The sequence below is a fragment of the Phoxinus phoxinus genome (assembly GCF_949152265.1).
Source record: "Phoxinus phoxinus genome assembly, chromosome: 20".
Taxonomy (NCBI): Eukaryota; Metazoa; Chordata; class Actinopteri; order Cypriniformes; family Leuciscidae; genus Phoxinus; species Phoxinus phoxinus.
The window spans coordinates 30602028-30626449 of record NC_136895.1 but is presented as its reverse complement, the minus strand read 5'-3'; the positions used below and the strand labels follow the sequence as shown (position 1 = coordinate 30626449).

Genomic DNA, 24422 nt, shown 5'->3' with positions numbered 1-24422 from the left:
GTAGTCCACAAAGTGCTCTCACACAAAGTCTACCCGTATCAAACTTCTACCCGCTAAATTGTAGCATTCTTCACACGAAAGATTATATAAAAAATTCACAGACAACATATGTTCACATTCATGGCACAATTCAAACGGGACCAGAAAATAATTATTTTCTCCCATTCACTTGCATTGACGTTTTTTCAACTTTGAGGTCCAGCGGGGTTTTCGGAAGGGGCGGGACTTACCAGCTCTATAAATAACATTTAATGTTGGGAAACTGTAGATCTGGCAACCCTGGCTTGAACTACGGGTGATTCAGAGGGTCAAATAAAGTGCATTAACGTCACTATTTTTATCTGTTAAAGCGTTATTGTCGCTTTAACTTGCCCTAAATTCAGCACAATATATATTTTCCACACACACACACACACACGTTTTCCACCCTTTTGATTGACATCGTACTGGCCGATTTATCAGTGCATCTCTAAAGCAGACCCAGGATTTGTATTAACGAACAGACCCACAATGGCACAACGTAATATGTAAAACATTTATTGGATAATGCATACAAAAAAAGAAATCAAAACCACAATTAATGAGACACTTTTGGCATGCGCCTTCCTCTCATAGCCCTTCAAAAGTCCTCGTACAATGAAGAATCTTTACCCCGTCACAAATCTGATTCATAGTTCACAATTTATGGCTCAATTTCTACTCACATTTCTGTACTTTGATGGCAGTTCAAATAGCATTATTATTTTTTTTACTCTACAGTAGATCGTTACAATGACAGATTGACAATTTTGTATCAAATACACACCAAAGCACATTGTATCCGCTACATTAGTCACAGCCCTGTCTAATAAAACCTGAAAAAGAACAAGGAAATGACTTTCCTTATGAAAACAGTGTTTGTAACTAACAGAAGCTAGATTATAAATTCACAGATGTGGAGTGTTTGGCTGGGAAAACAGTTCCCATTCACGGCACATGAAGTAAAAAACTAAACAAGAAGATACGATTTTATTAGCTCAGAGGCCAAGTAACAAATGTACACAAATACAACTTTACTTGAGCTCAATTTCACTTAATTTTGACACAAATCTGTCCTACTTGAGGCAATTCGTTCTCACAGAACCTTTCGAAGAACCCTAGAAAGTAAACACGAAGATTACGATACCCCCATTAAAACAACCTTAAAAAGAAAGAAATCGTAAAAATGTTTCCCAAGTCAATTCTTTTTTTTTTTGTACACACTGCACTGAATATATTCACAAGACATGTAATCCTAATATTTTAAATGCATGTAAAGATTCCTTGTGCACTAGGGTTTTAAAAATCCTGAGGGCAAACCTATCAAAAATATACGATTATAGCTAAAAATCAAAAACGGCTGTCCGCAAAATGTACCCTAACACTCGGATCCGTTCGTTGATTCATATAAAAATATTCGCTGCATGCATAATTGTCCGAGAAACATTTGAATTAAAACGAAAGTTTAATAAAACTTTAAAAACGCGACAGAACCGACAGGGTGGATGCAGATTTTTATCACAAGGGTTTCAGTTTATCTGGAGCGTCTCGAGACGTGAGCAAAGCAAGCGAGAAACAAGGCAAATATGACCAAGTCAAATTGGTTTCATTCGTCGTCCATTTCTTTGGTGAATCTGCGTTTTTTTAAATGAAAAAAGTCAATTTAAAACACTGATCACATGATCAATGCAACACTACATTCACATGAACTGCAGAAATGTTTTGAACACGTTCTGTCAGCGCCCACTATATAACATTCGCTCGCGTGAACTTCGCCTAGTTTATGGGCTTGAAAAATGATTTAAACATACATAATACTATGTAAAGCACGAATCAAAACACATAACAATAAGATATATGAAGATAAATGGTGGGATTAATCATTTAGAAGCAATTTGATTTGGTTTCCACCCTGTTTGTCTGGTTGGCGAAGCAAAAAAAAACTAAAAACAAGATTGACAGCTGTCAGTTACGGCTATAGTGCACTACAGAACATGAGCTCACCGTCGTCATAATAATAATAATAATAACCCCATTCATAAGTGACGAGAACACATGATTCATAGACATGAACATGCAGATTCCTTAGTCACCGGCGCACACCAACACTCGTTCCCCCCGATGATCAGCCGTGGTGTTTTGCTCAAGATTGACTGGCTTTATAAATGAGGTCCGCAGAAATAAAGGATTGGGGGTTGGGGGGGGTTATGAACTCATGATCGAAGAATACAAAAAGTAGTGGCTCTACAAAAAAGACTGAATCGTGGGAAGGAAAATACTAAAGGTGCTGCATCACATGACGGCACACTCTCTGGATCGGGTCTTTGGGTCGCCCTGGAAATAAGAGCAAATTCAGCAAGAGTTATTATATTAAATATACCGAATCATATTAGAAACTAGTTTCTAAGGCCTATAAATGATCAAAACTTTGCTGAAAAACACTGATGGATGGTTTAGACTCGTCAAGTACAAGTCTGTGTGTAATTGTGCAAACGTTCTTCATGCTGTCAAATCAGATTTTTATCAAGTGAATGTAATAACTTTGATGTTGTTGGATTGAAGTAGCTTCGCTTTATTTGATTATCATTAATAATTTTTTAGAAAAATCATAAGCATCAAATATGATCATGAGGCTTTTAAGGAAGGTTTGTATTACATTACAGGGTATATGCAGGAATCCTGAAGTTAATTTCAATACCTTTTTAAGACTTTTTGAACACCTTCTCAAAATATTTTAAGACCTCATCGCCACTTCAAGTTCTAATCAGCAACAAACCTTTCACTTAATAAACAGTTGTAGTTTGTGCGATGTAGAGGACGACGACACATCACCTAATAGTTTTAGTTTTTTTATTTAACGCACCTAATCGCGCGTTTCGCAAAATACGTGACATCACCTGAATGCGGCGATCTGATCTCACTGACCGACTACGCCGTTGTTTTTTATTAGTAATGGGGAGGAAAATAAATATATTCATGCATACTTTTTGGAGTCAAACTCTTTGGACAAAGCTTGAACAAAATTTAATACCTCATAAAATCGTGATTAAGACTTTTTAATACCTTTTAAGGGCCTTAATTTTCCCAAAATGGATTTATCAACTTTTAATACTTTTTAAGACCCCGCGGACACCCTGTATTATGTTTTAAAGTCCCCCTGTGGTGAAAAATCCAGTTTTTAATGTAGTTTATGTGTCTATATGGTGTTATTAATCCGCTTTAAGACAATCCATGTGTAAGTTCATAAGTGGACAGCATTGCTGAGTATTTTCTGCTTAAAACTGCAGTGAACCAAAGACAGTCTCAAAAACACGGTTTGAAATCGCTGGTGTTTCTGACGTCACACACTACCTTGTAACCAATCAGATCAACGTGTGATCGTCAACCAGTGGATCTCTGAGTGAGTGAGTGGAGGCGGGGCTCATTTGCATATTAATAGAACCACGCATACTAAATAAGGCAAGTGTGTCGAGTTACATTCAAGATATTTTAAGTCATTTTTTCAAGGAATTTGGTGATTAAAAATGATCGACTACAAGACCACAAACAGCTGTGATCAAACTAAGCATTTAAATCTCACCAAGACATTATTGGTAGATCTAGATATGTATATGCATTTCATGCAAGCATCCACTGTATTGTTCTCATTGATTTACATTAAAAGCATCAGAATTTCATCTTACTGTTTGGTCAAATATTTATCAGCACTAATTTGCATGTTTTTGCTCAGTTTGAGTCTCTGAATAAAATTGTTTTTTCTTCCCTCCATATTCTCATTATATAAGCCTATCACATATGGTACTCAACATACTAGGCGAACTTTATTTTAAATACTTCGCCTAAAGTTAAAAAAAAACTTGTTTCTGTTGATAGTTTCTGACGATTACCTGCTGATGGAAAAGATCTTCATCTCCAAAGTCTTCTTCCTCATCATCACCGTTCTCCATTTCCAGCACGCTTTTCGTGACGGTTCGCTTTGCCACTTCCTGCAAGTAAAAGTTCAAGTTTCGTTATCGCATTCACACAGTAACAGAGCAAAGGCCGAACCACACTGGTGCTCCTCGTACCTCTCCGCTTGAGTTGACCAATGAGGTGAGGATGCTCTCTCCGGTTCCCCAGGAGCTCTGGCTCTTCCACAGCAGGTCTGAAGGAGGACTATGGGACACGCCGGCGCCGGCGCTCCACACCTTTACACAGAAACACAATTAACATCTAGAAAACATCCTGAGTTGGAGCAAAAATGAGATGCGGTCCAATTGGCTTACCGTTACCGTCTGACCGGCCTTCAGGACAAACTTAGGGCTGAATTTGTAGGTGATTTCCTCTTCATCGCCAATTTGTCTCTTTAGTCGCCAGCTTCCCAGAGATTGATCCTAAATTTGGGATAAGTAAGTAAAATTTATTTATAAAGCACTTTTCACAGATAAAATCACAAAGTGCTGTACAAGAGAATAGATAAAACAAACAATAATATACATATGTAAAATTAAAGTGACACTAGTGAAAACCCATCAAACAAAAGCCTTCATAAACAAACATGTTTTCAGATCCTTTTTAAAAGAGACAACAGAGTCTGCCTGACGCATGGACAAGGGCAGGGCGTTCCACATTCTGGGAGCAACAGACTGTAAAGACAGATCCCCTCGGGTCTTATAACGAGTCTTAGGGACTGCAAGCCGGTTCTGGCCAGAGGACCAAAAAGTGCGGCCAGAGGAATAGGGCTTCAAAAGGTCCAGGATGAGCTGTGGGGCCTGACCATTTAAGGCTCTGAAAGTGAGCACTAAAATTTTAAAATCAATCCTGAAGTTTACAGGGAGCCAATAGAGAGCCGACAAGACTGGAGTGATACGAGACCTTCGAGGGGCACCTGTTAAACGTCTAGCAGCAGAATTCTGAACAATTTGCAATTTGTTCAGAGCAGACTTATTAATACAGGTATAAACAGAGTTGCAGTAGTCGAGTCTTGTTGATATAAAAGCGTGAATTATCATTTCCAGATCCTTTTTTGACATTTTACGAATTTTAGAGATGTTTCTAAAACATTTTTTTTTTGCTTTTTTTAAAGCAAGAGACCACAGGTGAACACGATAAATAATGAATGTGAAAAAAGTACATGTTTTGTATGACAAGTTTTTTTAAAATGTTGTTTAGATATGCAAATGAGGTATTGATATATCCATAAAGCCAGACTCAAACTTCTCGTTTCAGTGAAAGGAGATTTTGGATTCGTCTTTTATTCACTCCATAAATAAAAAAAATAAAGATTGCATAAAACCATGCTAATAATATATGAACAAACCCCTTAGTAAAAACCTTCAGAATATAGATACGGTCAAATTTAAGTCAGTCAAATTTAAGACTTTTTATGACCTTTTTATGACCATTATGATTTAAATTTATGACCTACACGAATTACGAAAAATAACTTTTATATTAGTCGATATAGATAATTATCACGATAAATGTCAAATCTTTATTTCTGATAGTTTAAAGGCATATTTTTGCTCCTAAGTGAAAGTTGTAGAGCGTTAATTGTCGTTTTAGACTACCGGTACTCTTTATTGTCAGAACATATCATGACAAACACTTGCCAAACAGGGGAACATTTCACAAATCTAAGGTAGAACATTCAAACATTTGACATTAGGTCCTTAAATAAATATTTATAATATATATATTTATAAATATCTTTATTGGAAAACTAATTTCTTAGTTTCTGCATGTGCTAATGGGGGTCAAGTCTTGAAACAGGTTTGTGTTGACTTTGATATCTTCATGAAATGTATGAAAAACAGTTGCCTAAACATATTATTAAATACTGTAATTATATTCCATTAGTCCTTTAATACATTGTCTACAATAATAATATAATACAATTCAATATGTATATCCCACATGGTGCAGTTAATACTAATAGGCTAACATTATAGTAAATCCGTGGTAAATTATGGGAATGTGTCGCCGGAAAAGCTTCTGACTGTATCGTTGCGCAGTGTTTCTCCTGTTCGTCAGCGCCGCTTCATCTGCCTTTAAACCGGTTTAAATCACTGAGACATTTGTGTTCCTCGCTGAATTCAAGCGCTTCTCACTGGATCTAGTGACCGAGACCGATCAGAGTAAACGCGTCTGCTCTAGTGAGCTCGCGCTGCGCTGCTGTTTGGACTTTGAGCCGAGCGGATAAACGGTCCGTGTGGCGCGCGGTTCAAATGAGTTTTTTCGTTCCGCTTTTGCCGCATTTAACATTATGCCGCCAGCGCATTTTCGGGGGGGAAATGCAATGGTAGAACCAATGAATGAACGAGCATATCAATTTAAGACGTGGCTAAATGTAATTTATGACCTTGTATGGAAAATCCGGACGTTTTTATGACTTTTTATGGCCTAAAATTCTTATTATTAAATTTATGACATTTTATGACTCCGCGGAAACCCTGTATAGAGAACGGCCTTAAAAAAAAAAATAGTAAAAAAAAAAAATCAAATAGTGGTGGTAATTGAAACCTACCGACGCAAATAGAGAAAGTGTAAAATAAACATTTAACCCTTTTGGTGCCCATCAGTTATTTTTGACAAAACTTTACATTTTTCTTTCTTCTTTTCCCCCACTTCATCAGAATGGTACATAACTTGGAAAAGGTTTTGGCACTTGCTATGTGAACACAAGATTCAAAAAGGTTAAAATGTTCATGAAAAACCCCACGTATTGTTCAGGTTCAAATACGAGCTCATTAAAAAAGATTGGGAAAAGAATCTAGTGGAAGCGTTTGGTACCGCACACTAACAAAATCTTACTGAAAGATTTACGGCTTTGATTTGGAAAACATGTTTTGGGAAATATACATTTCATTTAAAAATTGCAAGTAGTACTTGTGTATTTTTCATAAACATTTTTTTTCTATAATTAAGTTAACTTTTTAGCTCATTATCATTTAAAGAGACATGCACCGAAACGGGGCGCTGTGGACAGAGCTGTTTTTGAGGAGGTTTTACACAACCATTGAGGAATTTTATGTTACAAACTTTACATGAAGACCCTAAAGAATCACACACACTTGTGTAAAATGGGCATCCGATGACCCCTTTAAAACGTGAAGTGCAATGACTAGATGAGTACCTTGTCGGAGTTGTTCCTGAGGGTCACGGATTTGCCCTCGAGGTCGATCTCCTCGACACTGACGCTCCCCGTGGCTTCGGCCTCCTGGCTGACCTGGACCTTCGGGCCAGCGATGGACTCCTCCTCCAGCTCCACACGCTTCCTCTTGGAACGAGAGCTTCGTGAAGACGCAGAAGTGCTGCTGGCGGAGGTGCGGGTCACCGTGACCCGGGAGGACGGGCTGGGCGACAGCTTCAGCCTGGAGGAGACGGGACACAGGCAGATTACGCATCACAAATCAACAGGAACACGGGTATGAGAACACAAAACATGAGGCCCGTTCACACCAACAACGAGGATATTCTGGTTATTATCAGAAGCTGCCGTTTTGTTGCCTACAGATACTGTAAAATGAACCTTCAGGACTTTAAGCACTACTTTTTTGGGATTCAAGGACTATAATCAGAGATCTCACTTATCAAAAATCTTTATTATATATACCAGTAGTAAATACATAAATGAAAATATACTAATACAAAATGGTTCAAATAAAGTGCAGCAGATGCAATGACACTGGCAACATTAACCATTGAAAGGAAACTATGACAAAAATATTGATTTCCTTATTTAAACTATATATTCTTGGAGAAAAATCAATTGACCAGTAAAACTGTCATATACTTGGATATTTATGAGTAATATCACGCTCATAGTCATGTGAAACGTCTTTATATCTTTATCAGACTTAAATTTTGCATGAAAATATTGTCTTTAACATTCATTTCATATATATTGGGCTTTATTTTCAAGGGTTTTCCAGAACTTAAATTTCAATAGTCAAATTTAAGCACTTTAAGCACCCTGATTAAATGCTACTTTAAAGAGCACATATCACACTTTCGCATCTTCATCTGTGTTTAGTGTGTAATGTTGCCGTTTGAGCCTGAAAAGCTCCAGTTCTCCTCTATATCAGTGTTTCTGAACTCCTGAAATGCCTCCATTGTAGTCTCGAGTTACTTCCGGGAACGAACACATCACAATATTCCTCATTATAATAATTAATACGCAGAATAAAGGGGCGGGGCCTCGTTGAGTTAGTTAGTAGTGTGTTAAACAGGTGGTTATGGTAAGGGGCGGGACATTTCCCAAACACACTCGAAGCGCTCGACCAATCTCAGCACACTGCTCCAGCCGACCAATCAGAGCACAGTGTGCTTTTCAGAAGGAGGGGCTTCATAGAGACAGGAAGTAAACAGAGCGTTACTGACAGACTGGGGAGATAGGAGCCGCAACAATGGAGAATATGAGGAGAATAATTAACATTCAAGCAGGAAAACCTGTTCTAGTAGAACTGTAAAAGGGGCGTAAAAGGTGCACTTTAAAGTTAGATGGAATCTGATTAGCCGTCAATGGCATTTATCATTAGTCAGCCGGAATTTTTTTTTTGAAAGAGATTCCAACAATATCATTCATCCGTGATATAGTTGTAGTGTGGAGTTTCTCACCCTCACAGAATTATTAAAACTATATTATAGTTATTGTTCTCGGTGCGAACGGACCATAAGAACGATGAATGGGCAACCGCACCATGAGAACAGTGTTCATGCGACTGCGCTTACCTTTCCTTCCTATCATCTGTCCTCCAAATATCTCAACTGAGCCTCTTCTCACTCTTCGAGAGGGTCTAGCTGCCTTCTGGTCTCCTCGTCCTCGAGCTAAAGGAGCTCTCCAACGTATTATTTCATAACTCGCTCCATCGAATCGCTCACGCATTAGCGGGAAACAATTATCATTCCGGCGTGACATTTTACAACCTACCTTACTCATTCCAGCCCCTCAAGTATGCCAAGTATGAAGCGCAAAAATGTGAAGTGGAGCGTTCCTGAACATGTTCTGGGCCGCAGACGAGCGACGATAATAATCAACTGCCAGAAGGACATCAGCAGCGAGAAACCAGTGCAAAATACTCAAGAACAGCCAGTTTGTGCACATTATCAAGCTAAATTAATCACAAAACTGAGTGAGCTTCTTACTTAGATGGCGTTTTCAGACACAAGCTTGTCTGCCTAGCAACACATGTCAGTCGCGTTTCAAAATGCCTTCTTGCCTAGTATTTGTGTCTCGTTTTCCATTAACACTGGGTTTGGACACTGTAAAGTTAAATTCCAGGACTTTAAACACTTATTTTTTTGCTTTTCAAGGACTACAATCAGAGATCTCACTTATCAAACAAGATCTTTAAAGCTATAAAAATAAACCAATAAAACAATAAAACAGCACATGCAATTTTCCCCTCAATAATATATGATTGACCTGAAGAATGAAAGCTGTATTATATACTTGGCTATTTATATGAGCAATATCACGTTCATAGCCATTTGAAATGTCTTTATCAGACGGGCTACAGCTTTAACTTTACGTGAAAATATTGTTCTAACGATAAAATTAAACACTACTTTCACATATATTGTCTTAAATAATTCAAGTACCCTTTTCAGTGTTTTTCCAGGACTTAACATTTTAAAAAGTAAAATTCAAGCACTTTAAAGGAGAACTCTGGGCAATTTTTAAGTGAATCTTGATCGTTATACCTTTGTGAGTTCTGTCTATAGAAAAAAAACCTGAACCGGATTGGTGCTTGCAACACGGAGCTGCTACCGCTAATGCTCAGAGCTCACTCAGCTAAAGCGGCAGTTATGGGGCATAGTCATAAAGTGTTTTTGTGCCTCTTAACAGACACAAAATGCAATTAAAATGTCTTTCCAACATTAACAGGGTCCTTACATGACAACAAGATGCGTTTAGCAACTTAGCCATTGCTTAAATTCACCTAAATAGTGTTTTAGACAGCTGGCTGTAGTCTCGCGCTGAAGTCCCGTTGTAGCCGGAAAAGGTAAATAGAAGCGTGCAGGTGGAGGACCGTCGTGTGTGTGAAGAGTGATGATCGGAGTGTCGTGTGTGTGTGAAGAGTGATGATCGAAGCGTTGTGTGTGTGAGAAGAGTGATGATCGGAGTTGCTCACAAATGAAGAAGAAATGGTTCGTAACGTAACTATGGAGATATAAAAGATATAAAATATAAAAGATTTTGAACACATGGAAGAGGCTTTTGAGTTTGATGGTCGTCCTTATTTATTCAAACCCGAGTATACAGACGAAGAACTAGCCTCACACTCTTCACACACACAAGCGGCTACAACGCGAGTTCCCACGGGACTTCAGCGCGAGACTACAGCTAGCCGTCTCTAAAACACTATTTAGGTGAATTTAAGCAATGGCTAAGTTGCTAAACGCATCTTGTTGTCATGTAAGGACCCTGTTCATGTTGGACAGACATTTTAACTGCATTTTGTGTCTGTTAAGAGGCACAAAAACACTCTTTATGAATATGCCCCATAACTGCCGTTAGCTGAGTGAGCTCTGAGCATTAGCGGTAGCAGCTCCGTGTTGCAAGCACCAATCCGGTTCGTTTTTTTTTCTATAGACAGAACTCACAAAGGAATAACGATCAAGATTAACTTAAAAATTGCCCGGAGTTCTCCTTTAAGAATCTTGCACGAACCCTGTTAAAAAGATCTAAGAATTCTTAAACGAAGAAGCATTTACTTGAGAAGCAAAATGACAAGTTTTGCTTTCTTGGGAAAAACAAAAAAAACTTGCTCAACTCGCCAAACTTAAAACTTTGTTGAAGTGTGTTCGCTCACCTGTCCTCCTCGCCCTCCAGCAGTTTCCGATAGGCGTTGATCTCCATGTCCAGGGCCAGCTTGACGTCCAGCAGCTCCTGGTACTCGTTGAGCTGCTGCTGCATCATCTCCCTCATCTCGGCCATCTCGCGCTCCTTGGAGTCCAGCTGTCGCCGGTACTTGTCCCTGTCGCTGGACAGCATCTCCTCCAGCTCGCGGATGCGCTCCTCGGCGGCGGACGCCTGCGGGGGGGAAGAAAACACGTCGTGAATGACGGATAACATCTCTGAGGCTGAATAACAAAGTTTTTTTTCTATTACTACACAAGGACCCAAAGAGAACAAAAGTTTCTACTTAAAATTTGCCAAATTCTACCAGCCAAAGTACATACGGCAACGTAGATTTGGGAGGCAGGGATATGAACATTTTGGCCGATACCGATAACTCCTTATATTTGAAAGCCGATAACCGATAATTATTTACATTTGAAAGCCGATAACCGATAATACTTTATATTTGAAAGTGGATAACCGATAATTCTTTATATTTGAAAGCGGATAACCGATAACACTTTATATTTGAAAGCCGATAACCGATAATTATTTACATTTGAAAGCCGATAACCGATAATACTTTATATTTGAAAGCCGATAACCGATCATTATTTATATTTGAAAGCCGATAACCGAAAATACTTTATATTTGAAAGCCGATAACCGATAATTCTTTATATTTGAAAGCCGATAACCGATAATACTTTATATTTGAAAGCCGATAACCGATAACTATTTATATTTGAAAGCCGATAACCGATAATTCTTTATATTTGAAAGCCGAAAATTCTTTATATTTCAAAGCCGATAACTGATAATTCTTTATACATCAAAGCCGATAACTTTTATATTTGAAAGCCGATAATTCTTTATATATCAAAGCCGATAACCGATAATTTTTTATATTTCAAAGCCGATAACTCTTTATATTGGCCGATAAATCTAAATTCAATTTTATATAATTTTTGAGAGCCTGATTATAAAAACAAAAGTCTCACCATTAAAATCCACGTCCCAAAGACAATTATAATTTTCTCATTATAATTTTGTCGCTTATATGACAGACTTGCGCTGCATGTTGCAGTTAACCGTGATTCCAATCTTCTAATACTAACACAAGACTCAAACAGAACAAACGTTTCTACTTAAAGGCCAGTTTTTTGGGTTATCATGGAAATAAAATTGGACAAATCCTACCAACCAAAGTACATACGGCAATGTAGATTTGGGATGCAGGGATATGAACATTTTGGCCGATAACTCCTTATATTTGAAAGCCGATAATCGAAAATTCCTTATATTTGAAAGCCGATAACTCTATATTGGCCCATAAATCTAAATCCAAATTTTTATATAATTTTTAAGAGCCTGATTACAAAAACAAAGTCTCACCTTTAAAATCCATGTCCCAAACACGCAATTATAATGATGTTCTCATTATAATTTTATGTAGCAGATATAAAAGATTTGCACTTAACTATTTTATTTTTTTAAGTGATTCCAATCATATTTCAATCCATTCAAAACCATCACAGTGCGCATCTGAAGTGTCTCAACTGAAGGAAATACATTATTTATCAGCTTTAATATGTTTAATATATCGGGCCGATAATGATGACATTAAAAATTACTATTCGGTCATAAAATTACGTAAATAGCACAAATATATTTTATTGGCAAAAAACACAACATTAAAACCTATTAATTGACAAACGGCAAGCTCGCTTGTACTCTTTACGGTGAAAAATAATAAATATAATGGGATAATAATGTGCTTTTACAGTTGAACACTTGTACAGTTTTTGGATGTGAAAAACAAGTCATCTGAAAATTTACAGTGCAAAACCGTAATTTGACACCCACAGAATATGATGTCTATATGATGTCTAATCTAAATTAGTTTTTTTGTTATCAGTTGTGACATACATATGTTGTTAAATGAATGTTATTGCATTATTTTATTATCATGCGTGTCACAATGACACTATCTTAGCATTTACCATTTACCTCAGTTTGTCTGAAAAGCTACTTGTGATGAACTTTGATTCACACTTGACTTTAATACCACCTGCGTTAAGGTGGATGTCAGTATTACAAAAAAAAAAAGAAAAAAGAACATTTCTTAAATGAATATATACATTTTGTCCTGGTAAACTTAATGTTACTACTGTATTTTTACAGTAAACTTATTCAAGTACAGTAACAAGGACCTGTATCTGCAATATTAGCAGCAATATAATACTATATAGTATACTTTTTTTTAAACAATATAAATAATAGTTGTCAGTATTATTATAATTAACATTGTAATTAAAAATATATTAAAAAACAGGTTATAAAATGTAGATTAGACAAATGTAAATGCGAGAAATATAAATGTTATATAATAATAATACAATTATATAAAAATAATAATAATAATATAATAAAATAATAATATTATTTTATAATAATATAAAAATAAGAGCAATGACTTATGTATAATATAATATTATAATTTATATTTTTATATCCATCAAGATAAAATAAGACCCCAGTGTTTCTGTACCTGTTTCTGCAGGGCGTTGAGCTGATAGCTCAGGCCCTCGATGCGCACATGGGCCTCCTGAAGCTCCTCGCGCGCCGTGAGAACCGCTTTATCGTTCATGTCCGACGACACCTTGGCATTATCCAGCTGCAGAGAGAGAGGACTCAGTCAGAGAGCAAATTACGTTCACAAACGCTGTGGAGTTGACTGGGGTCAAGGTTCTTTATCATTCGTCACATACATATACATGATGCAAAATATACAATCGCTCTACATGTTACGAAATAACACATTAGCGGACCGGAGGGAATAATGTGGAATTTTTTCCTTGCACACAATAAATTCAAGGACTTTCAAGGACCTGTATTTGTGCGTGTTTATTTTAAATATAAAATAAACTTTTTTTTTCAGATTTCTTAAACTTAAGGAGTTCAAGGCCCCGTGGGAACCCTGAGTGTGTGATGTGGTGTGTCTGACCTTGGCTATGTAGGTGTTCTGCAGCTCCTCCTTGTAGATCTGCACCTGCTGCTCATGTTGCCTGCGCAGATCCTGCAGCGCCTGCGTCAGCTTGTACTCGTAGTCCTGCTGCATGCCCGAGTCCACCTCCACCACACGCTTCTCGTGGCGCCGGCGCGTCTCACGCACCTCCTGCACACACACACACACACTGTTAGAGCTACACACACCTCCACCACACGCTTCTCGTGGCGCCGGCGCGTCTCACGCACCTCCTGCACACACACACACACTGTTAGAGCTACACACACACCTCCACCACACGCTTCTCGTGGCGCCGGCGCGTCTCACGCACCTCCTGCACACACACACACACTGTTAGAGCTACACACACACCTCCACCACACGCTTCTCGTGGCGCCGGCGCGTCTCACGCACCTCCTGCACACACACACACACTGTTAGAGCTACACACACACCTCCACCACACGCTTCTCGTGGCGCCGGCGCGTCTCACGCACCTCCTGCACACACACACACTGTTAGAGCTACACACACAACTCCACCACACGCTTCTCGTGACGCCGGTGCGTCTCACGCACCTCCTGCACACACACACACACTGTTAGAGCTACACACACACCTCCACCACACGCTTCTCGTGGCGCCGGCGCGTCTCACGCACCTCCTGCACACACACACACACACTGTTAGAGCTACACACACACCTCCACCACACGCTTCTCGTGTTGCCTGCGCGTCTCACGCACCTCCTGCACACACACACACTGTTAGAGCTACACACACAACTCCACCACACGCTTCTCGTGACGCCGGTGCGTCTCACGCACCTCCTGCACACACACACACACTGTTAGAGCTACACACACACCTCCACCACACGCTTCTCGTGGCGCCGGCGCGTCTCACGCACCTCCTGCACACACACACACACACTGTTAGAGCTACACACACACCTCCACCACACGCTTCTCGTGGCGCCGGCGCGTCTCACGCACCTCCTGCACACACACACACACTGTTAGAGCTACACACACACCTCCACCACACGCTTCTCGTGACGCCGGCGCGTCTCACGCACCTCCTGCACACACACACACACTGTTAGAGCTACACACACACCTCCACCACACGCTTCTCGTGGCGCCGGCGCGTCTCACGCACCTCCTGCACACACACACACACACTGTTAGAGCTACACACACACCTCCACCACACGCTTCTCGTGGCGCCGGCGCGTCTCACGCACCTCCTGCACACACACACACACTGTTAGAGCTACACACACACCTCCACCACACGCTTCTCGTGGCGCCGGCGCGTCTCACGCACCTCCTGCACACACACACACACTGTTAGAGCTACACACACACCTCCACCACACGCTTCTCGTGGCGCCGGCGCGTCTCACGCACCTCCTGCACACACACACACACTGTTAGAGCTACACACACACCTCCACCACACGCTTCTCGTGACGCCGGCGCGTCTCACGCACCTCCTGCACACACACACACACTGTTAGAGCTACACACACACCTCCACCACACGCTTCTCGTGGCGCCGGCGCGTCTCACGCACCTCCTGCACACACACACACACACACTGTTAGAGCTACACACACACCTCCACCACACGCTTCTCGTGACGCCGGCGCGTCTCACGCACCTCCTGCACACACACACACACACTGTTAGAGCTACACACACACCTCCACCACACGCTTCTCGTGGCGCCGGCGCGTCTCACGCACCTCCTGCACACACACACACACACTGTTAGAGCTACACACACACCTCCACCACACGCTTTTAGTGGCGCTGGCGCGTCTCACGCACCTCCTGCACACACACACTGTTAGAACTACACACACAACTCCACCACACGCTTCACGTGGCGCCGGCGCGTCTCACGCACCTCATGCACACACACACACAGCTGTTAGAGCTTCACACACACCTCCTGCACACACACACACACACACACACACACACACACACAGCTGTTAGAGCTTCACACACACTTCCCGTGATGCCTGCGCGTCTCACGCACCTCATGCACACACACACACTGTTAGAACTACACTTCCCGTGACGCCTGCGTGTCTCACACACCTCCTGCACACACACTGTTGGAGCTAAACATGCAGCTCCTGCATACACACACACTGTTAGAGCTACACACAACTCCACCACACGCTTCTCGTGACGCCTACGCGTCTCACGCACCTCATGCACACACACACACAGCTGTTAGAGCTTCACACACACCTCCTGCGCACACACACACACAGCTGTTAGAGCTTCACACACACTTCCCGTGATGCCTGCGCGTCTCACGCACCTCATGCACACACACACACTGTTAGAACTACACTTCCCGTGACGCCTGCGTGTCTCACACACCTCCTGCACACACACTGTTGGAGCTAAACATGCAGCTCCTGCACACACACACACTGTTAGAAGTACACACACACTTCCCGTGACGCCTGCGTGTCTCACGCACCTCCTGCACACACACACACACACAGCTGTTAGAACTACACGCACACTTCCCGTGACGCATGCGCGTCTCACGCACCTCCTGCACACACACTGTTGGAGCTACACACGCACCTCCTGCACACACACACACAGCTGTTAGAGCTTCACACACACTTCCCGTAATGCCTGCGCATCTCACGCACCTCCTGCACACACACACGTTAGAGCCACACACACACAGCTGTTAGAGCTTCAAACACACCTCCACCACACCTTCTTGTGACGCCTGCGCGTCTCACGCACCACACACACGCGCTTCTCACGCACCTCCTGCACACACGGTTCTGCTTATGCGTTTCTAGACTCTGATTGAAGGGTTAAATTAAAATGTTAGTAATGAAGAAAAACATGCATATTTAATTTTTATTTTTTTTTTACAAATTTTCAGAAGTAAAAAAAAATATATTATCTCTGTAAGGACGTTCACACTGGCATGTAATTTTTATCTCTTTTTTTTAATAAATGGAGTTTATTTATTTACAAAACAATGAATTTTAAGTTCTGTCATATTTGTCAATTATTTTTAGTTTTTTTCTCGTGGTATCGATATCGAGGCATTTCAGTCTGGTATCGTATCGAAGTCATAATTTTGGTATCGTGACAACACTGCCTGATTATTACTTACAAAAATATGTTTTCTTGTTATTATTATGACTTTGAGAAGTGCATTCGACTGCACAATTGTAATACATTTCTGTCACAAAGTAAACCAGACTTTTATTTTGGCGGGTTGCAGTGAAGAGGTGTGTGTGTGTGTGTGTATCAACCGATAGTTTTCTCAGATTAATGTTGCTCTGGAGATGAAGTTTATGCGTTTGCTTTTACACTGACCTCCTGACAATTATGCATTCAGTCATTGAGCCTAATTGGTTATTAATGGATCTTTACTGTGATTGGTCATGTGATCGAGTTTGAATAGTATAGTTGTATATGCCTGATGAAGGTCATGAGACCGAAACGTTGCTAATAAAATGTTTATACTGGTTTGCAAGTATTGACAGTGTGCGCGATTTCCTTGTTTTTTTTTTTAAATAGATTTTTGAGCCGACTCATTTGGTCTATTCTCGCCCGCACCGAGATCACCTGTGCAGGTGTGTGAAGGTGATCGCTAATGGACACACTCACCTCCTCAAACATGCTCTTCCTGAACTCCAGGTCCTCGGACAGACTCTGGCAGCGGTTCTCCAGGTCCACCCTCATCAGCGTCTCCTTCTCCAGCTGTTTCTTAGCCACACCGTGAGCATCTTCAGCCTGCCACACACACACACACACACACACACACACACGTTAGACTGAGGTGTAACACTATTTTCTTCTAGAAACAAACATTATTTTCCTGTTATATCTGTAAAGCTGCTTTGAATCTGTGTTATAAAAAGCGCTGTGTAAGTAAAGCTGGCATGACTTGCTTTGGCTAGCTCAGCCTTCAGGTCGGCTAGTTCGGCGGACAGAGAGCCGTTCTCGCGGAGCGCCGTGTTCAGAGACGCCTCGTTCTTGTTGAACTGCGCTTCCAGATCCTTGATCCGAGCCATAGCCGAAGCCAGATCCCCATCCTTCTTCTTGTAGCTGGAAAACAGGTTCACACGGTCAATAATCAATTAGGGTCAATTTTAGATCAAATTTAAAGTGTATAAACTTTGACAGTCTTCATTCAAATATTAAATAACAACAAATAAGCAATGATAAGTTATAAAAATGAATGGGCGCAATGATAATTTTTTTTTATACAATTAGTAATAATGTGAAAAGAGCAATAACAAAATCTTGAATATAATAATAAATATTTTAGAATCTTATTAAAAAATTAAAACAATAGTTGTCTTTTATTATTATTATAATAGTTACCAATTTAATTAAAAATACAAAGTTCTAAAACGCAACTTGTATAAATATAAATGTGAGCAATAATAAAAACAATATAAATACGTAAAATATGACTAAGATAAAGCCACAATATTACAAAACAATATTACAAAAAATATTAGAAATATAAAACAATAATTACAATTATAAAACAATAATGGTGTAAAATGCATAAATAGTATTGTCGTCATTAATATTACTAACAATTTAATTAAAACAAACATTAAGAACAGAATATTAAAATCCAAAATCACAATATTATTAATGTGGGCACCATTTCTATAAGCATATTTCAGTGATTTATAAAATCATTTATAAATCACATATAGGTTTGCTAACACTTCATATATCGTTACAGAGATTCTCAGATTGAACAGTGCAGATAAAACGAGTGAAGTCTGCCAGACAGATGTAGGTTTGCATCGTGACGCGAGTCTCTCGTGGTTTAGAGCAGGCACCCGCAATCGGGCACATAGCAACAGACACTTCCTGTTTACATGCGTTCGTTAGCAACCAGATCAACCAAAGATGACGCGCGAACCGCAGAGACTCCTGGAGGCGTGTTACACAAACTTTCAGTCTTACGTAATAAAGTTAATTTAGGATTTTTAACATGTATTACAGAAGCAAGTCTTACACTGATTTAGGATTCTTATCCTATCTTACACAATCTGTAGTTAGGAAATCTTAAACCAATCCATCGAGTTCGGTAATCAACTCTCGGGTCTGTTACCAAGCAACTAACGACACGCAAACAAACGGCCTCTGTGAAGTAAAACTGAAAAACTCAGATAATAGAAATAACTGAGATTAAAATGGAGAAACAATAAGTGGTGATTTTCATTAAGTGAAGTTTTGATAAGCTTGGTAGAAAAGGTAATTATATTATGTAAACATCGCTGTTCTTCATCTTCTTCAGACAGTACATTACGCATATAAAGGCAGGAGCCATCTTGGAAAACAGTCTCGACTAGTCGAGCCACGAACGCCGTGCTAAGTGAGCTGGCCGATAATCCTGTCGGCTCCTGCCTGTATATGCGTTATGTACTGTCTTTATAAAGTATCTTCTTATTAAACCGTCTGTACACTTCAGGGGCGTATAATTTAGTACGGACGCGCCCAATATCCAGTGACACTGATTTGTCCCTAGCAATAATTTCGATCAAAAATGTAATAAATGTAATGTATATAACCACTGTTGTCCGGTTGTGTGTGTGTGTGTGTGTGTGTGTGTGTGTGTGTGTGTGTGTGTGTGTGAGAGTGAGTGAGTGAGTGAGTGAGTGAGTGTGTGAGTGAGTGTGAGTGAGTGAGTGAGTGTGAGAGAGAGAGAGTGAGTGAGTGTGAGAGAGAGTGAGTGAGTATGTGTGTGTGAGTGAGTGAATGTGAGTGAGTATGTATGTGAGTGAGTGAATACACAGTTGCTGGAGAGTATTGATGTGAAACAAATATGCCAAGAATGAATTTCTGTTAAAGGGTTAGAATTTTATTAGGGTTAAAATGCTGTCATCATTACTCACTCTCAAGTGGTTTCAAACCAGTTTCTTCTTCCGCTGAACACAAAAGAAGATATTTTGAAGAATGTCGTAACCAGACAGTTAATTGTAGTCATTGACTTCCACAGACATTTTTTCTCCTTCTATGGAAGTCAATGGGGTTCATCAATATGGTTATGGACAATCTTCAAAATATCATCTTTTGTGTTCAGCAGAAGAGAGAATACAGGATTGATACAGGGCGAGTAAATGATTTACATTTTTTGGGTGAACTATATCCCTTTAATGAAAGATGCAGACATGTGTTTGGCTTCCTCAAAAAGCAATGAACAAGACAGTATTGCACTAAGTCTCTGTTAAACTGCCTCCTTGTCTTTATTAGTTATCTTTACATAACATTACAGAATTAACGTATTGTTAATGTCAATATAGACTAAAAACCTTAATATGCTATTAATTTCCTGATTCCTCCGCTTCTGGGGACGTCCCCACCAATCTCATAATCAAACCTACGCCCTTGATGCACTTACACAGTTCTCAATGCTTCGGTTTGCATGTAGGGACCCTCATTATGCGGCCGTGTTAGTGTGAGGCTATTCTGAGCCGTGTTCGTGGTATTAACTAGCGATTTACTTTTACTTATATTCTATGCCCCATATATTAGCGTTATAAGCTAATCAGTTTTTAGAGATAAAACTCTTTACATTCGATTATCATGAAAACACATCCCAGAGAACGATCGACTCAGTAACCATGTGTTAATTACCTCTAGGTTAATTTTTCACCGGAATTGTCCTTTAAGAAATGTCATTGTAATAAAAATGAATACAAAATAAAATTAAAATTGGGTTACCAAACGCAGGGCTTGACATTAACTTTTTGAGGCACTTGTCCTTCGGACAAATACATTTATGTTTCACTTGTCCATGCACAAAAGTCACTTGTCCGAGTAAAGATTTATAATTTTATCATTTATTTTTGATAAATGCCACTTTCTACCCGGCAGAGGCTGATTTACCAAGGGATACTTTAAACCGTGCAGCTACTTTACATCTGAACATTAGCTAATATTTAACTCTGTACATTTAACCAATACAAATGCTGTTAATGCTTGTTTACAGTACACGACTGCAGACGCTAGCTAGCTAACGTCACTCACTTGTCAGCCGGGTTGGGTTTCCCCCGACAGACGCCACAGAACATTACTCCGTCTTCATAAATAACCCAGTCCAATTCATTTCCATTTGGTTACAAATTTTCGTTCCCGTTTTAATTCGTATGGTGCTGTTGGTGTAACTGTAAGGTGACTTGTTTTTGGAGCTTTTCCTGGCGCTTTGAGGCAGGTAAAAAAATTTCAACTTGGACCGACTCCTGATTGGCCAATCTGAGGTTGGACGCTGGTTCGACGGAATGTGGGGAAAAAAGTGTTCGTTTCAAATCTGTAAAATTAAATCTGTAAAATAGACGTAATGGTGGCACATAACGTGAGGTAACATGCCATTTTATTTTGTTAGAAATTTAACTTGTCCAGTGGGACAACTAATTTTCACTTCCACTTGTCCTACAGAAAAATCCACTTGTCCCGGACAAGCCTTAATGTCGAGCCCTGCCAAACGCAAGATAGGATGTTTCTGATGAGGAGGAGACCGTCTTCTGCTCGTTCATCCAAATGAGCAGATGGACCCGGATTTAAGTGGAGTTAAATAAGCCCAACTTAAGTTTAAAGACGACCTCTGACCTCACAGGTGATTAAAAGAGGGGGATGAGGGAGTTAAAAGAGAGGTTTCTGAGCAACACTTACTTGCGGGTGACCTCCTCGAGATCAGAGTTGGCTTTTCCCAGATCGATCTGGAGTCTGGCTCGCTCGCGGGCGGTTTCGTCAAGAACGCGGCGCGCGTCGGCGAGCTCGGCCTCGTAAAGAGACTTAATCCCAGACACCTAGAGCACACAAACAACAAGAAACCCAACAGATTAAGATTAATAAAGCGCGACTGAACGGATTTAGGATGCTAGAAGTCTCACATTTAAAACCATAAGCAGATATTTGCTAAACAATAGTAAATAAACTCAGTTTAAGTTGGAAAGCGTGTGTACACCGTAATGTTTTTATAGGATTATGCGTGATATTAAAGATTCAAGCTATTCAGGATTCTTGCATTGTTAAAGAGATAGTTCACCCAAAAATAAAAATTTCCCCTCAATACTATGGAAGTTAATGGGAGCCCAAAACGGTTTTGGCTACAAACATCCTTTAAAGAGCTTAATTTCATATTTTTATATAGTTTAAATGTTATATATACATGTGTTTAACAACTTAGGTGTGAATAAATTATGAGGGGATGTTAATTTTAGGGTGAACTAATCCTTTAAAATCAATAAGCTGCTGTTATAAGACATTATTTGTCAGTAAATCCAGTTGGAAATATGGCAGAAATGTTTCTATAGGATCGTGCATGATATCAAACTGCAGTTTTGATGTATGAGGGCTTCAGTTTGATCTGGTCAACATTCAAAACAAAGGCAGCAGATGGAGGGGGACCAATTCAAATTTGAAAAGAGCATTTGGCCACTCCCAAGAAAAAAAAGTTTGAGGAAAACGCCCAAACACACACCAGGAGTCCAGGACACACATTTACAGACCTGAACTCATACTTGGAAAAGTTTAACATTTGCTTTTAACACATAAACGCACAACTAAAAGTATGGCACGTGCATAAATAATGCAAATTATACAAATTGAAACCATGCGGACACAATTTAACGGCCACTCCCTGAACGCATTTCACTTTGCCTTTACGCAACGCATTTTTTTTTATTACGTTAGATGTGCACGTGCTTAAGTTTAAGCTAAAGGCTATTATAAATCAATGCACGTGGATGATAAGTTAGTGTAAAAACCCTCGACTTCCTCGCGCGATTTTTCAAATGTTTTAACGTAAGTTTTAAACATCAAGAACAACATAAAACACATGAGATGTTAACTAAAAAAATAAATAAATTGATTTACAACATAAAAATATTAAACGTAAGACAAAAAAACAAGATTTATGACAACACCATACACGTGAAATTGACGCTAGCGGCAGATTTATCGCTCGTAAAATCAGCACAAAGGAAGGGTTTCTCACCTCTCTGGTCGTGACTTCCTCTTTCTCGGACACTTTGACGAGCAGCCGGTCGTTCTCGAGCTCCAGAGACCGTACGCGATCGATGTACACGGCCAGGCGGTCGTTGAGCGCGCTCAGCTCCTGTTTCTCCTGCAGACGCGAGATCCGCGTCGGGCTCAGGGGCGTCTGCGCGGCCGACGCGCGGCCAGACTCGCGGCTCGGGGTTGCGGTCGCCATATTCACGCTACGGACCCACTTTACCTCGAATAAACACTCCTTTTAGTGTTCCACTTCGGCCCGGTGTGTGAGCAGCGGCCTCTGAGTCGTAGTCGGAACGGTTTTCCGGGGGCGTTTGGAAGTTTTTGTTTGTGGAGTTTTTTGAATGAAACCGTGTGTTTGTAGTCCGAGTGCTGGTTGGCTGTCTCCGAAACGGAGGTGTGAAAAGAAAATGGCCGCGGCTAACGTAAAACCGCGCCAAAAATCCGTCGAAGTGCTCATGGGATTTGTAGTCTTTTTTTATTTTACATTTAAAAAAGCCATTAACCAGAACAATACAATGAGACATATTCATTCCAAGAAAAATATAATAAAATATAATTGTGCCAGAGAACAAGAACAAAATTATAATCGACAAAAGGAAAAGGGGGCCACTTTATACAACATCATACAATGTTATATAATAGTTATAAGCTCTCATTGCCTTTTTACTTGTGTAATTACACAAAACAGAACAATAAAACGTAAAATAATTTTTAAAGTAATAAAAAGGTTTGGTGTCGGACCATTTCATTTTATGAATGTGAAAATGTCTCATTAATATTAACAATTGTATGAAGTATGCCTTATCTTTATCAATTCTATGATCATTGAAGTGTATTGTTATATCAAATCCACTCAGCTGCAAAGTCTGTCTGAAATCTAACAAAAGCTCCGAAAAACGAGGATGAAATATTATTAGATATTATTTTAATAGTATATATTTAAATAAATAATATATAATTATATTATATAAAAATATATATATAGTTATTTTTAAAGCACATTAGTGTAACTATATGTTGATGTTTTTTTCCCTATTATTTAAAGGACTATGTTGCTAAAAAATATACAACAAAATAATTCAAACATAATAAAATAAATGGTCAAATATATATTAATAAATAGGAACATTTCTCCAGCTGTTTATATTTAACATGTCATCTATCAACGCACCGGACTACAAGCTTCAATATCCTTTGTTCACTTATAGATGGCGCCACTCGTTTTTCCCGCGAACTCTTCTCTTTTCGTCGCCAGTGAAAGTTGAACTTACCCCCATATATCTATGGCACCATAGATATCCTGTAGACATCATATAATAAAGAGCTAGATGTCTCGTCTGCGCTGCTGGCCAATGGAGGTCGACGTCCGCACACGGCGGCCATCTTGTCACAGTCAGCGCGCTCACTCGTAACATTGTGTTTTAATGGTGCATGTACTTTTTAAATAACCATAACTTGCTAAATTTTCTACCAATTTTCAAACGGGTTGGTTTGTTATAAATATCAGAGATTTAGTTATGAC

General features: G+C 39.7%; 1 protein-coding gene across 1 annotated transcript; it reads right to left on the bottom strand.

The window, feature by feature from the left end:
• Positions 1-521: 521 nt before the first annotated feature.
• On the bottom strand, positions 522-23335 carry lmnb2 (lamin B2). Its single transcript, XM_079592932.1, has 12 exons — positions 22881-23335; positions 21554-21690; positions 17806-17962; positions 17522-17647; positions 13851-14021; positions 13395-13520; positions 10815-11035; positions 7133-7370; positions 4284-4391; positions 4086-4205; positions 3906-4004; positions 522-2352 (listed from the first exon to the last, which is right to left on the bottom strand). Exons 1-12 carry the CDS (start codon positions 23094-23096, stop codon positions 2311-2313), a joined length of 1761 nt encoding a protein of 586 aa, XP_079449058.1. The 5' UTR covers positions 23097-23335; the 3' UTR covers positions 522-2310.
• Positions 23336-24422: the final 1087 nt, after the last annotated feature.

Bases quoted from the DNA above. Each gene is read 5' to 3' on its own strand.
- lmnb2 (XM_079592932.1), bottom strand. From the start codon at position 23,096: ATGGCGACCGCAACCCCGAGCCGCGAGTCTGGCCGCGCGTCGGCCGCG. The intron at 21,691-22,880 runs GTGAGAAACCCT...TGTGTGCTCTAG, and splicing joins AGGAAGTCACGACCAGAGAG to GTGTCTGGGATTAAGTCTCT. The intron at 11,036-13,394 runs GTACAGAAACAC...TCCCCCCCGCAG, and splicing joins TCAACGCCCTGCAGAAACAG to GCGTCCGCCGCCGAGGAGCG.